General features: G+C 41.8%; 1 protein-coding gene across 2 annotated transcripts in view; it reads left to right on the top strand.

The window, feature by feature from the left end:
• Positions 1 to 15,167, top strand: part of vta1 (vesicle trafficking 1) — a 55,067-nt gene that overhangs the window by 35,760 nt on the left and 4,140 nt on the right. The window contains exons 6-7 of one of the 2 annotated variants that reach the window (XM_003215703.4): positions 334 to 507; positions 12,611 to 12,691. In XM_003215703.4, the coding sequence (XP_003215751.1) occupies positions 334 to 507; positions 12,611 to 12,691 (255 nt within the window). The remainder of the gene's footprint in view (positions 1 to 333; positions 508 to 12,610; positions 12,692 to 15,167) is intronic. The other variant, XM_062977984.1, reaches the window with a different exon arrangement.

The raw sequence follows: 15,167 nt of genomic DNA, 5'->3' as shown, positions 1-15,167 counted from the left end.
AGCTTATCAAAATGCAGTATTTTCATGAAGTATTGTTCTCCCTGTAATTCTCAACCACCATGCTGTAAAAATAAACGCAGACATAAAATCCTTCCAGAACGACACACAACCAGTCATTGTGCCTCTGTGTGTCTGAGGAAGTAGACTTTAATCTATGCAAATTTATGCTATCAACTTCTTTCTCTCAATCTCAAAGGAGCTACAAGATTGCCATGCAAAGTAGCCTAAAACATACCTTTTTGCAAAACCCATTGGTGTATATTTATAAATCTGTAAATAATTGCAGTGCAGATCAGTAAAATAATCAGTGTGTCCCTGTTCTCTATTTGTTAGATGATGAAAATGAGGAAGTTGGCTCCCCAGCCTTATCCAACCAAGACTCACAGCCATCCTCCACCTTCGATGTGCCCACAAGCAATGTGCCCACAAGCAATTACACTGGTATACAGATTCCGCCTGGTGCTCATGCTCCAGCTAACACTCCTGCTGAAGTGCCTCACAGCACCGGTATGCTCCTTGATCCATTCTATAATGTATGCCCCATCAGGTCATTTCTGTGGATTTATTGAATACTAGCTTTGCCCGGCCACACATTGCTGTGGTTAATGGGAATCATTTGTTGGCCAGGTGGAATAGCAGTGAATAACCTTGCAGCCTCAAAGCCTGGCCGTTTTCTGGAATAGCTGCAGTATCACCCTCAATCAAAGAGCTGCTTTGAAGCCTGGCTACTTCCTTTGTAGGGGAATCATTGTTTGGCCAGCTTGAATTGCACTGAATAGTCTTGCAGCTTAAAAGCCTGGCTGCTTTCTATGTAGGGCATCCTTGCTAGGCCAGGTTGAATGGAACGGAGTAGCCTCTTGACTTCAAAGCCTGGGGGTTTTTCACCTAGGGGAATTCTTGGTTGGCCAGGTTGAATAGCCCTGAATAGCCTTGCTGCTTGCAAGCCTGGCTGCTTTCTACCTTGCGGAATCCTTGGTTGGCCAGTTTGAATAGAAATTAATAGTCTCGGTGTGGCAGGTATGAATGCTGCAATTAGCCACATTGATTAGCATTTAATCGCTTTGCAGCTTCAGAGCCTGGCTGCTTCCGGCCTGGGGGAATCCTTTGTTGGGAAGTGTAAGCTGGCCCTGATTATTTTCTTTCTGGAATTCCCAAATTCCCTGCTTTCAGACTGTTGCTCGTTATTTACTGTCCTGGTTTTAGAAATTATATTGTTCTGTATTATTATACCACAGTAATTATTACATATTGTATTTATAATCTTCTGTTATCTGCTTAGAACTGGATTATATAAGGCCCCTTCTACACAGCTGTATAAAATCCACACTGAACTGAATTATATGGCAGTATGGACTCAAGATAATCCAGTTCAAAGGAGATATTGTGGATTATCTGCCTTGGCACTCTGAGTAATATAGCTGTGTGGAAGGGCCTTGAGTCTACACTGCCATATAATCCAGTTCAAATCGGATAATCTATTTTATAGGCAGCGTGGATGAGGCCTGTGCACTCTGCCTCTGCCCTGGGCACCATTTTGCCTGAGGGAGTTGCTAGGATACAAAGGGCCTAAATGCGGGGGGGGGGGGGGGGGGGGGGGGGCTAAAGGCAGCGGAGCCTACCTTTCTAACTGGCAGTTAGTGGGAGAAAGGCTCTTCCTCATCCTCTGTAATTTGGACTATTTTTCTAGGGGTTTTTTTATTGAAAGACATAGACTGGATGATTATGTCTTTTGTGGCACACACACACACACACACACACACAAGCTGTGCCTGGCCACGCGTTGCTGTGGCGTTGTCTGGTGGTGTTGGTGAGAACTTATTGAGGTAGTGGTGGTATTGAATGTCTGTTGTATGGTTGTCTTTATGTTTAGTATGCATTTGGTTGTTTATGTACTGTGAAAGTGGTGAGGGTAGAGGGGGGTCTATGTCCCTGTGTAGTATTGTATAGTATTTATATGTTATCCATGTATTGTGAATGCTTGGATTGTGTCCTGCTGCATAGTAGAAAGGGTTGGGCTGGATGGCCCTTAGGGGTCTCTCCAAACTCTTGGATTCTATGCTTCTATTATTATTATTATTATTATTATTATTATTATTATTATTATTATCATCTTGATCATCATTATTATGTAGAGGCTGGATGGCCATCTGTCAGGAGTGCTTGGATTGTGTCCTCCTGCATGGTAAAAGGAAGTTGAGCTGAATGATCCTTAGGGGTCACTCCAAACCTTAGGATTGTATGATGATGTTGTTGTTATTATTATTAGTAGTATTAGTATTGAGAGACTGGGTGGCCATCTGTTGGGAGTGCTTTGATTGTGTCCTGCATGGCAGAATTGGGTTGGACTGGATGGCCTTTAGGGGTGTCTCCTAACTGTCTGATGCTATGATTCGATGTGTATTATTATTGTGCAGATATTGGATGGCCATCTGTCAGGAGTGGTTGGATTGTGTCCTCCTGCATGATATAAGGAAGTTGAACTGGATGATCCTTAGGGGTATCTGCTAACCTTAGGATTGTATGATATTCTTATTCTTATTCTTCTTATTGTTATTGAGAGACTGGGTGGCCATCTGTTGGGAGTGCTTTGATTGTGTCCTGCATGGCAGAATTGGGTTGGACTGGATGGCCTTTAGGGGTCTCTCCTAACTGTCTAATTCTATGATTCGATTTGTATTATTATTGTGCAGATCTTGGATGGCCATCTGTCAGGAGTGCTTGGTTTGTGTCGTCCTGCATGGTAGAACGAAGTTGAACTGGATGATCCTTAGGGGTGTCTCCTAACCTTATGATTGTATGATCTTATTATTATTATTATTATTATTATTATTATTATTATTATTATTATTATTATTATTATTGAGAGGCTGGGTGGCCATCTGTTGGGCATGCTTGGATTGTGTCCTCCATGGCAGAATTGGGTTGGACTAGATTACCACAGTAATTATTTCATATTACAGTAGAATCTCACTTATCCAACATTTGCTTACCTGGATTATTCATTCTGGATTATCCAACGCAGTCTGCCTTTTGGTAGTTAATGTTTTTTTAGTCAATGTTTTAAATTCATTGTGATATTTTGGTGATAATTTGTAAATACAGTAGTTACAACATAGCATTACTGAGCATTGAACTACTTTTTCTGTCAAATTTGTTGTATAACATGATGTTTAGTGCTTAATTTGTATAATCATTACCTAATTTGATGTTTAATCGGCTTTTCCTGAATCCCTTCTTATTATCCAACATATTCACTTATCCAACCTTCTGCCGACCTGTTTATGTTGGATAAGTGAGACTGTACTGTATGTATATTTCTAATCTTATATTATCTGCTTAGAACTGGATTACAGTTCTACACTGTATAAAATGCACACTGAAGTGAATTATCTGGCAGTGTGGACTCAAGATAATCCAGTTCAAAGCAGATAATATCTATATATACAAAAGAGTGATGGCATCATAGCAGCGGACAAAACAACAAAAGTAAACACTCCACAACCTCGAAAATTGACATCACAACCCCTTATCCATGCCTCTAGGTTGATACAACAAAAATAAAAGAAAATTAAAGTCCTAATTAGAGGGAGAGGAATAATTGTTTTTATCCAATTGCATGCCAGTTAGAAGGCTAAGCTCCGCTCACTTGGTCTCCTAGCAACCCACTCAGCCCAGGGGACCCCTTACCTTAGCTACCACCAATTCCTCAATACTTTATTTCCCATACCACCATACTTCGCCACAGCAGTGCGTGGCCGGGCACAGCTAGTAAGATTATAAATGGGTAATATAGCTGTGTGGAAGGGCCTTGAGTCTACACTGCCTTATAATCCAGTTAAAATCAGATAATCTGTATCTTATAGGCAGTGTGGAAGAGGCCTGAGGCCTAACTGTACCTGTCCCCTGGGCTGAGTAGGTTGCTAGGAGACCAAGTGGGCAGAGTTTAGCCTTCTAACTGGTAGCAATTGGATAAAAAACAATTATTCCTTTCCCTCTAATTAGGACTTTATTTTTCTTTTCTTTTTGTTGTATGAACGTAGAGGCATGGATGAGGGGTTGTGTTGCCAAGTTTAGTGTTTCTCGGATGTGTAGTTTTGTTGTTTTGTTGTTTTGTCCTACTTCCAAGGAAGCCCCTCGGATCCTAGACCTGGCCGCTGTAATGGGTTGGATGAGGGCCAACAAGCTGAAGCTCAATCCTGACAAGACAGAGGTCCTCCAGGTCAGTCATAAGGCCGATCGGGGCATAGAGTGGCTACCTGTGCTTGACGGGGTCACACTCCCCCTGAAGGCGCAGGTCCGCAGCTTGGGGGTCCTCCTGGACTCATCGCTGTCACTTGATGCTCAGGTGTCGGCGGTGGCCGGGAGGGCCTTTGCACAGCTAAAGCTAGTGCGCCAACTGCGACCGTACCTCGAGAAGTCTGACTTGGCCATGATAGTCCACGCTCTGGTTACCTCAAGGATGGATTACTGTAACGCACTCTACGTGGGCTGCCCTTGAAGACGGTCCGGAAATTGCAGTTGGTACAACGGTCGGCAGCCAGGTTACTAACTGGAGCTGCTTATAGGGAGAGGTCAACCCCCCTGTTTAAGCAGCTCCACTGGCTGCCGATTATATTCCGGGCCCAATTTAAGGTGCAGGTTATTACCTATAAAGCTCTAAATGGTTCGGGACCTGCCTATCTTCGTGACCGTGTCGTCCCCTATAAACCCACCCGGTTGCTGAGATCTTCCAGGGAGGCCCTCCTCTCGCTTCCACCCTCCTCACAACTTTGTTTGGTGGGGACGAGAGAGAGGGCCTTCTCGGCCATGGCCCCTCGACTCTGGAACTCCCTCCCCAGGGAGATTAGGTTGGCTCCCTCTCTATCTTCCTTCAGGAAACAACTGAAGACTTGGATGTTTCAGCAGGCCTCCGGAGATACAGTCATTAATTAATCAGCCCCAGAGGGTTTTTAATAATCTATCCTGTATTTATTACGGCCTTACCTTTTATGTGTTTTTAATGTAATTGTTTACCCTGTATTGTTGTTTTAATTGATATATTGCATTACTGTTTTATCTGTTTTATATTGTGATTGTATTATGTTGCCTTTATTTTGTCCTTATGTTGTTTGGGCCTCTGCCCCATGTAAGCCGCCCCGAGTCCCCACGGGGAGATGGTGGCGGGGTATAAATAAAGTATTATTATTATTATTATTATTATTATTATTATTATTATTATTATTATATCATTATAGATAGATAGATAGATGTGGTAATGCAAAGATTAGATGAAGAGGTATCTGTCGTATTCTACTCAGAACCAAATGAAATGAAATGGGGTGAGTGGGTGTAGCACAGCACTTAATGTTGTCCTAAATCAATCCAATCTAAGATGAAATTGCAATGTATATATCTCTATATTTAGTCTTATGCCTACTGCTAAAAGAAAAACTCTTCAGTTAAACTTTCCACTAATAGTAGTATATAAAATCATTATCAGAAATAAAGACTGCTCTGGCATTGGAAAGACTAACAACTTTATTCTAGCTTGAGCTTTCTTAGACTAGTTTTATTCAGAATGTCAGGTATATATACTACACACATAGGTGGAGGTGAGATTGCAATTAGTGTGATAACAATTAAGTGTAAAGTGTATTGCCAGTGAGAATTACCTTATTAGTATTGGCCATCCACAGAACAGTTGCTAGTTCACCAAGCACTGTGTATGCCACTTAACAAATTTAACATAATAATTATTCCTTCTTCGTGGTCCCTGTGAAATGCACACATATTGGTTTTTCTGCACCTGCCTAAACCTTTTGGAATTCTCTAGAACAGGGATCCCCAAACTAAGGCCCGGGGGCCACATGCAGCCCATTGAAGCCATTTATCTGGCCCCCATGGCGGCGGTGGCTCCTTCCTCTGCGTGCGGCACGAGGGAGGAGGGAAAGGTGCATGCCTTTCCCACCTCCTCCCTCACCTGGTGTGCACCTTCCAAAGCTTTGGTTGTTTATCATGGTATTTTAATTATTATTGAATTCATAATTAATTATTAAGGGGTGCTTTGCTAGTGCTTTTGATGCACAAAGGCAGAAGGGGGTTGACTAAATGGCCCAAGGGGTCTCTTCCAACCCTCATTATTATTATTATTATTATTATTATTATTATTATTATTATTATTATTATTATTATTATTATTATTGACACAAAGACTCAGTATAACAAAGCAAACGAGATATATATGCTGGATTTCGTATCACAAAATCACAAGTTAAATACTTCCTAAGTGTTTAGGACTGTGTGATGATGATGATGATGATGATGATGATGATGATGATGATGATGATGATGATGATGATGATTAACAACATTGAGGCTCGGTGGCCATCTGTCAGGGTGCTTTGCTTGTGCTTTTGTTGCACAAAGGTTGAAGGGGATTGGACTAAATGGCCCAAGGGGTCTCTTCACACCCTCTTTATTATTTTTATTATTATGATGATGATGATTAACATTGAGGCTGCATTTGTTCCTTTTTTTTACTTCAAAATAAGAGATGTGCAGTGTGCATAGGAATTTGTTTATAGTTTTTTTTTAACTATAGTCCGGCCCTCCAACTGTCTCACGGACCGTGAACTGGCCACCTGTTTGAAAAGTTTGGAGACCCCTGCTCTAGAAGCTCAAAGATACAATTTTTGGCAGGGGCCCTGCCCACTCTCCCCTTGTAGTATATATAGGTAGTGGGAGGGGCAGACACCCAAGTTCCTTTTTTACGCCGCATTCAGTTGGATTCTCTTGCTCTCTAGCCTTTTACACTCCTTTCTAAATTAGCGATAGATATATACTTTGAATTGTTGGATCTGACTTCTGACCTCACCTGACCATTCTTTGCCTGCTGATTAGGACCCTGATCGCAGTGATTGAACCCAAACTGTCGACTACTCCTCGGGCCAGTTCTTTCCTTGCCTTTTCAAAAAGTGCTGTCAGTGAGGAGGCAAGTTGCCTGACACTGATGGCCATGCAATGTGCCTTCTATGCCTGGGCGAAGGACACGCTGTCAGGCTTTTATCCGCAAGCCTGGAAAAACAGGGAAACGTGCTTAAAGGCACTGTTGTATGAGCAAGTCTTGCTGCCACCGCCTGCTCAGCCTCCAAAATGGGCCTCTTCCAAGCCCAATAGTGGCATTGGCCATGGCCCTGTGCCCTCAACCAAACTATGCGTACCTTCAGATGGAGCCCCGGAATTGATACCCACTCTCCCGAAGAAGGCAAAGGTTAAAAGACCCAAGGTCCCCTCTGCGGGCTTCAGAGCCCCTTAAAACGTGAGGGAGGCAACAAGCAAAGAGGGGAAGTACCAAGTGCTCAGGCGTGGACTCCCCCACTCGCTGCCAGCCCCAGCGGAAGCAATAGCCCTAGGGAGGATCAGTCAGCAGTGTTGGGACCTTCGACCCGCCAACCGGGACTGGATGGGGCGGGTCCTTCCGCCCCAGAGCTCGAGCTCCCTAGCTCCACACGGCTCTCGTCATCAGAGGGATCGATCACGAGCGCAGCCGAGAGCCGGATGGCCACGCCACCACCCCGACCTTGCAGAGAGAGAGAGAAGTGCCGCACGAACCTGTGCCCCTTGCAGCCGTCTTAGGGATGGTATCATCAGCCACAACAGCCATGGCTGAGGGGTGTAGGGTTCAAGCAAGGGACCATGCACCCTCAAGGCGCTTGCACCACCGTCGGTCCCGTAGGAGACACTACAGGTCCCCCTTCTCAAGTTCATGGAGCTTTTGCTCGGGAGAAGATCGCTCATCTCGGTCTCGAAGCTCCACCTACGGAGGGCATTCTTATGGAATCGGGTCTCCTTCCCCTTATTATTTCCACAGGAACCCAATTTATACCAGAGATTATTTTTGCTCCCTCATGCCTCATCGCTCCTCTCGTAGGTAGGCACCACTCCTCAAGAACTCATCACACTTCTGCACATGGACAAGGGGCTTTAACACCTCCATCTTAGCCAGCAGCTTCGATACTATGCCTTTCCATGAGCGCACCTATGTATCCAGCCCAACAGTTGGGCTCAACGGGCTATTCTGCACAACAGCTACCACAGAACCATCCTCGGATTCAACAAGTGGCTGCTCCTGCCCAGGTTCCTACACCACCTATCCAGGGGAGGCAACCTACCCCCGGAGTCCAGACATCACAACTAAATGATGTTGCTATCGACTCAGATTCAGGCTCTTCCATAGGACTGTTAGAGCCCCATATATTGCCTGACGCCATTGACCAAGATACCGAGTCTCCAGATTTGGGGGCCCGGACCTAGGTAGATGCTTCTTCTTGAGGTACTTCCTGGTCCCTAAGAAGGATGGTGACTTGCGCCCTATCCTAGACCTTCGGGGAGTGAATTATTACATCATATGTAGAAAGATTAGGATGATGACGCTCCCGGTGATCCTCTCCCTACTTCGAAGGGTGACTGGTTCACGACTGTTGATCTCAAGCAAGCCTACTTCCACATTTCTATTAGGCCTTCCCATCGCAGGTTTCTTAGTTTTAAGATTGCTCGCCGTTGTTACAGTTTCTCCGTTCTCCCTTTCGGCCTGTCCACCGGGCCAAGAGTCTTTATTAAATGCATAGCGGTCACAGGTGACCACTCGAAGAAACATGGTTACAGGTAAGCAACCCATTCTTATCCCAATTAAAATCACTGGTTATAGAATGGAGTTGCGTAATGAATTGTTTTTTGAGAGCCTTTCATATTGAAGTTTCTTTGATGTACAAACATTAAATTCAGGTCAATGACAATGTCCATCATTTTGCATAGAAGTAGAGAGATCCGACTCCTTGTAGAATTCAAAAGGAAACTGCTGACAAAATAAAGCATTGACTACATTGTAAGTTGAGCAAGTGATTTAGCTGCTCATGTTGTGAGTGACATTATTGCCTCTTGTAATGTTGTTTTCAGAGTTGAAATAGGAATCAAGTTGGTATTTCAGTCTGTTACAGGATTGGAAGCCTTTGTTTAGGCAAACCTAAGCCAAGAACACAAAGCTTGTGAGAGGAAAGTGACAGTGTCAAAGATGGGCTGTTGCTCACTTATAAGTGTACATGGATGGTGTGAGTTGAAACCTGCAGGTGACAAGTGATGTTTGGCCATTTTCTCTTTTAAATCCCTCCTATAGTATATGTTTCCTTTGTGACATACTGTAAATATTATAGTTTGAAAAAAATATCTAAATGTCATGGTAAATCTGCCTTGGGATTTGGCAAACCCTTTGGGACTGGTTTTCAGGGAGATATGATGAGAGGAGGAAAAATACCATGCTGTTGCGTCATTACCAATGTTAGCAGGTTCTGGTAGTGATCTTTCCAACGTAGTGCAATTGATGTTTTGTCCTTCAGAAGTTTGGTTCCATCTGATGAGCGTAGAGGCTGTATGCCACGGTTTCTTGGTCCATAAATTATCTTTGTGGCTTTGAAAAATCCCTGAGCATCATGGGTGTCTGCAAAGTGTTGGATTTCTTCAGCACTTCTTTGTCCACCAGATGTTCTTGAGTTCTCTGGTCCTTCTTTGGACCTCAGATTTTGCACTGGCATAGATCTTTTTCTTAGCAGCACAGTTGGTGTCTCTCTGCCATGTTTGGAAGGCTTTCCTTTTGTGATCAATTAGCTGTTGGATTTCTTTGTCGTTATCGTCAAACCAGTCTTGATGTTTCTTAGTTTGGTATCCAATGGTTTCTTCGCAGGCTGTGATGATGGAGGTCTTCTGTTTGTTCCAATGTTCCTCAGCATTTTTGAGGTGTTCTGTGGGTAGATGATCCTTGAGTGTTGTTTGGAGAAGGGCTCATTTGGAGGGCTCCTGAAGGGCTTGGGTGTTCATTTTGTGCCTAGTTTTTCTTCCTTGGAGTATGCGTTTGGGGACGATCTTGATAGCCATCATGGATCAGATTAACCTGTGGTCTGTCCAGCAGTCATCAGCACCTATCATGGCTCTTGTGAGAAGCACATTGCGGCAGTCTCTGGCACGTGTAATTACATAGTCCAAAAGGTGCCAGTGCTTTGACCGGAGGTGCTTCCATGATGTCTTGAGCTTGTTTTGCTGGCAGAAGAGTGTGTTGGTGATGACAAGGTTGTGCTGTCCGCATTTGGTGAGAAGCAAGATGCCATTCGAGTTGCTGTTTCCGACCCCGTCTTTTCCTAATATCCCAAAACAACAATTGCACTACGTTGGAAAGAGCACTACCAGAACCTGCTGAATCACAGCTCCAATGTGGCCGAAGAGGCCCTCTCACAAATCCCGCAACAACAAACCAGGGATGAGCTTGCAGCACTGCCTAGTTTGGAAGAAGTCAGCAATGTCATCAGCCAACAAAAAAACAATAAAGCCAGCGGACCTGATGGGATCCCTGCTGAAATCTTCAAAGAGAGTGGACCTGAGCTGATACAACAACTCCACCAGCTCATTGAAAAAGTGTGGGTGACTGAAAAAATCCCAACAGACTTCAAGGATGCCAAAATCATCACCCTTTTCAAGAAAGGGGATAGAACAGACTGCGGGAACTATCGCGGTATCTCCCTTCTAACCTCCACTGGGAAAATTCTCGCAAGAATCCTTGCAAACCGCCTTCTCACTGTTTCAGAAGACACCCTCCCAGAATCCCAGAACGGCTTCCGTCCCTCCAGAGGAACAGTGGTCGATCTTCACTGCATGACAACTCCAAGAAAAAAATGCAGGGAACAAAACCAAGACTTACAAGCCACTCTAAACAGAAGCATACGAGAAGCTTGGCCTCTCATTGAACATTGAGAAAACCAAAGTGCTCTTCCAACAGGCACCAGCTAATCCCTCTGCAATGCCAGTGTCACATTAGAAATGGTGTCACATTAGAAAACGTTGACCATTTCCGCTACCTTGCAGCCACCTCTCCACAAAAGTCAACATTGACACTGAAATACAACACCGCCTGAGCTCTGCGAGTGCAGCATTTTTCAGAATGAAGCAGAGAGTGTTTGATGATAGAAACATCCATAGAAATACCAAGGTGCTTGTTTACAAAGCCATTGTCCTCCCAACACTGCTGTACGCCTGCGAAACATGGACGGTCTACAGACGGTCTACTCGACTCCTGGAGCGTTTCCATCAACGCTGCCTCAGAAAAATCCTGCAAATCTCTTGGGAAGACAGGTGGACAAATGTCAGTGTGCTTGAAGAAGCAAAGACCACCAGCATTGAAGCGATGCTCTTACGCCGTCAACTCCGCTGGACTGGCCACATTGTCCAAATGCCCAATCACCATCTCCCAAAGCAGCTACTCTACTCCAAACTCAACAACGGGAAACGTAATGTTGGTGGGAAGGAAAAGATGGGCTTAAAGCCAACCTTAAAAACTGTGGCATAGACACTGAGAACTGGGAAGCCCTGGCCCTTGAGCACTCTAATTGGAGGTCAGCTGTGACCAGCAGTGCTGCGGAGTTCGAAGAGGCACGAATGGAGGGTCTAAGGGAGAAACGTGCCAAGACGAAGGCCCGTCAAGCCAACCCTGACTGGGACCGCCTTCCACCTGGAAACCGATGTCCTCACTGCGGGAGAACATGCAAATCAAGAATAGGTCTCTTCAGCCACCTAAGAACCCACCCCCAAGACACCAAAGATGGAAGACACTCCTCCTCGAACTACGAGGGATCGCCTAAGTAAGTACCAATGTTAATGTTAGATTTTGGGCTGTGAATATTTTCCCAGTAAATTGATATAGCTATAGTTTTATTGTAGGGTTGAGCTGAAGGTTTGAATCTTAGATCTTATTAGGAGCACTTTGCTTTTCCCTTCTTCTTCTGTGTATATGAGAGAAAAGTTTGGCAATGAAGATGTAGATGTTCTAGTGGAGGAATTGTACTGGCTATAAACAAGGTTAAATTAATTAGAAGTAAGAGTTAAAATGAAATATAATTGTAGTATATTTAAACACTTTTAAAGATGAAAAAGTGAAATAGTAGCATATTCAGTTCTATCCTTTAAACACTTATTTAGATCTAAACATCACTGAACAGTGGAATTTCCTTCGGAGTTAATGTGTTTAAGCCTTATAAGTAGTAGAAAGATTCTTTGTAGTGGCTGTTATTTAAATATTGACTTGGACTTTTAACAGAGAAGGAGCCTAATTGTTTCTTTCCAATTTACTTCCACTGCAGTAATCATAGAGTCGTATGTATGTGAAAAAAGAAGCTTGTGTGATCCCTTTTCCTTAAATTTCTAATCTTGCTGTTCACATGTGGTGTGCAATTATCACATGTTTATTTTACTTCTTTTCCATGTTTGTGTAACTGAACTATTAAAATCACAAATTGACATAAACATTTTAATATTAGATACTATATTAATATATGGCTCATAAATTATGGTTTTAATGTTCTTTTTTGAAAATATTTTGAAATTTTATAAATTATTTTTCATTGCATTTAAAATAAAGTCATGAGATTATAGACATTGTATATCAGTTATTAGGTTCTTCTTAATGTTTAATTTTAAAAGGAGTTTATATTGTTTTGGAAGCAGCACATTTCACAGCAACCTGTAAAGTAGATTGTGCAGCTGTTTGAAATGCAAAAACAGAGGGGTTTTTTTCTTTTTTTTTAACCCACAGGTGTGACAAGCAGTACAATTCAACCCACTCCTCAAAATATTCCCATTGTAGATCCATCACTTTATAATGTCCAACCTGGAGGTAATTATTTTGTTTCTCTACAACAATTTGAATTATTCAAAAAGTATTAATGACTGAATATGAATATGGAATTGTAGACCTGTACTTGAAAGTAAGTGTAATGCATAAATTTACAACAATTGTCTTAAAAGAATAAAGACTGAACTAAGCATGACTTCTAGCAGCAGTCATTCTTAATATTTTAGCTGAAAGCCCTTCACACATAAAAATAGTATTTCATGCTTTAAAAAAGAGTATGTTTATATATATATATATATATATATATATATATATATATATATATATATATATGACATTACAGTCAGTCCCCAAGTTAGAAACATCCGACTTACAAGCGACTCATAGTTAAGAACAGGCGTAAGACAACAGGAACTGAAAGAAATCTACCTCTTGGAAGGGAAATTCTCTCCTGAAAGAGTTATAGGGAAAAGGTCTTTCAACTGAAGTTTTCTTGCCAATCCTTGTTTCCACAACCAGCCAATTTTTTTAAATCCAATCATCACAGGGACAGAAAGTTAAGTGAAGTCTTCTGGCCCAGACAGCAAAACCACAGGAGTGATAACCCTTCACTCCGTTATCCAAAGCTAAAGAAAATAGGCTGGAGTTACACTTTACAAATTCAGCGTAAGAACAAACCTACAAAATCTATCTTGTTCATAACTTGGAGACTGCTTGTATGTGTCATATTTTTCCAACTTATTCTATAATCAAAACACTGATGGAATGTTATTATTGTAATATTTGGCCAGGATTAGACACGTTAGGATTAGTAGATTATGTGCAGCATAATTCCTTTGCTATCCTTTCCTATCCTATTTTGTGTGTGAGACTGTTCAATATGTTAAAACAAAACGCTTTAGAAGCAACTAGAATGTGCTATAAAATTTTTAAAAATTAAAAAATTCTAATTAGAACATTCTGTGTGATCACACAAAACTGACTTTGTCGTTGTTGTTGTCATTTTGTACAAAACATATTTTGATGTCGTTTTGACCCTCTAACTTAAAACTGTCTTACATGCTTTGTAAAATATGAAAATGCCAAAATGGAATAACAGTTAGTCTTGTTCAGTGAGAACTGCTCAGAAGGGTAATATATGTTGTCCAGATATGAAAAGTACACTGACTGTTGTGAAGTTCTAAATCACATTTACAATTTTGCCATATAAAATACATTGCCTGTGTCTTGGAATCTAGTCAGATACTGGCAATCCATCCATACATCCCTTAGAATCATATATACTCCATAATGAGGCAGATGTAGTGTGCCTGATTGACTATGTGTGACCACCAAGGCTTTTGTCATATGTATTCTCCCTTCAAGAAAGAAAATATAGGAAACAAATTATGAAAAATTATGTTTACTGTTTCTAGAGGAGTTCAGAAGCAGTTGGCTTTAGTTTTGCCAGGTCAAGAGGCTTCCACAACAATCCATAACCCAAAAATCAAAAGTGAAAGTCTCTTCCAGTTTCAGGTTTTTTTTTTCAGAGTTCTTGGGGGGTGAGGAGGCTGGTTGAACCTGTAGCAGGCTGCCTCACTCCAACCACAATGGAAAAGTAGCCCTCCGTATCCTCTGCCGCATCTTGCCCTTCTTGGTGGCTCCACGCCCAAACCATGCACTGCCCACCCCGATCTATCATAACTGATGTGCTTTTCACTAGGGTGTCTGTGGCCAAAGACTTAGATTTTTAAAATGCTGTGGTTGTTATGTTGAAAATAAAGAAATATGGATTTCATGCCACACATCCAAATACATTGGCAGTTTTTAAGAAGACCTGAAAGTTGTTAGTTTTTGTACCAGAGAAATGGCAATGTTACTGTTTTCTTTGATGGATGACCATATATTGTATTGTTTTAGTGCTATCAGTTGCTTTGAGTATCTTTTAGGAGAAACAGCAGCCTATTATTCTTATTATTATTGCTATATATAGTAATATCAGATGAGAAGCATAAGATCAGCCATTTCTATAATGATATTTTTAAAATTTAATTATGCTTTAATGTGATGATTATCTAATTTAGTTTTTCTATGATTTTTTAAGCTTACCTTTCTTTATCCTATTAGTAAGCCACTTTAGGTCCAATGCTGGGAGTAAATAAATAAATAAATAAATAATAAAGGTCCGTAATAAAATAATTCCACATAAACTTCAGAAAGCAGTTACTTATTAATGATAGCTATATGCCACACTATAACAGAATGCAGTAATATTAAAACATATAAGCAAATTACCCTTGCTTTTCTTACTGTAGTGGGCATTCATTAATTATCTGTTATCTTATGAAAAGGACATAGTTGTATTAACCTAACAAAGAGGTCACATCCTGGCAAACTGTGTTGATCAGTTTTGTGTAATGTATGAATGTGTGGTTCTCAACAGATTCAATTTAAGCTCACAGAAATCCTGTCCATTGGCCATACTAGCTAAGGCTTCTAGAAATTGCAGTACATAAAAAACCCCAAACTGTTAGTCTAG

The sequence above is a fragment of the Anolis carolinensis genome, chromosome 1, assembly GCF_035594765.1.
Source record: "Anolis carolinensis isolate JA03-04 chromosome 1, rAnoCar3.1.pri, whole genome shotgun sequence".
NCBI lineage: Eukaryota > Metazoa > Chordata > Lepidosauria > Squamata > Dactyloidae > Anolis > Anolis carolinensis.
The sequence above is the reverse complement of the archived record's forward strand: the minus strand, read 5'-3'. Positions and strand labels throughout refer to the sequence as shown.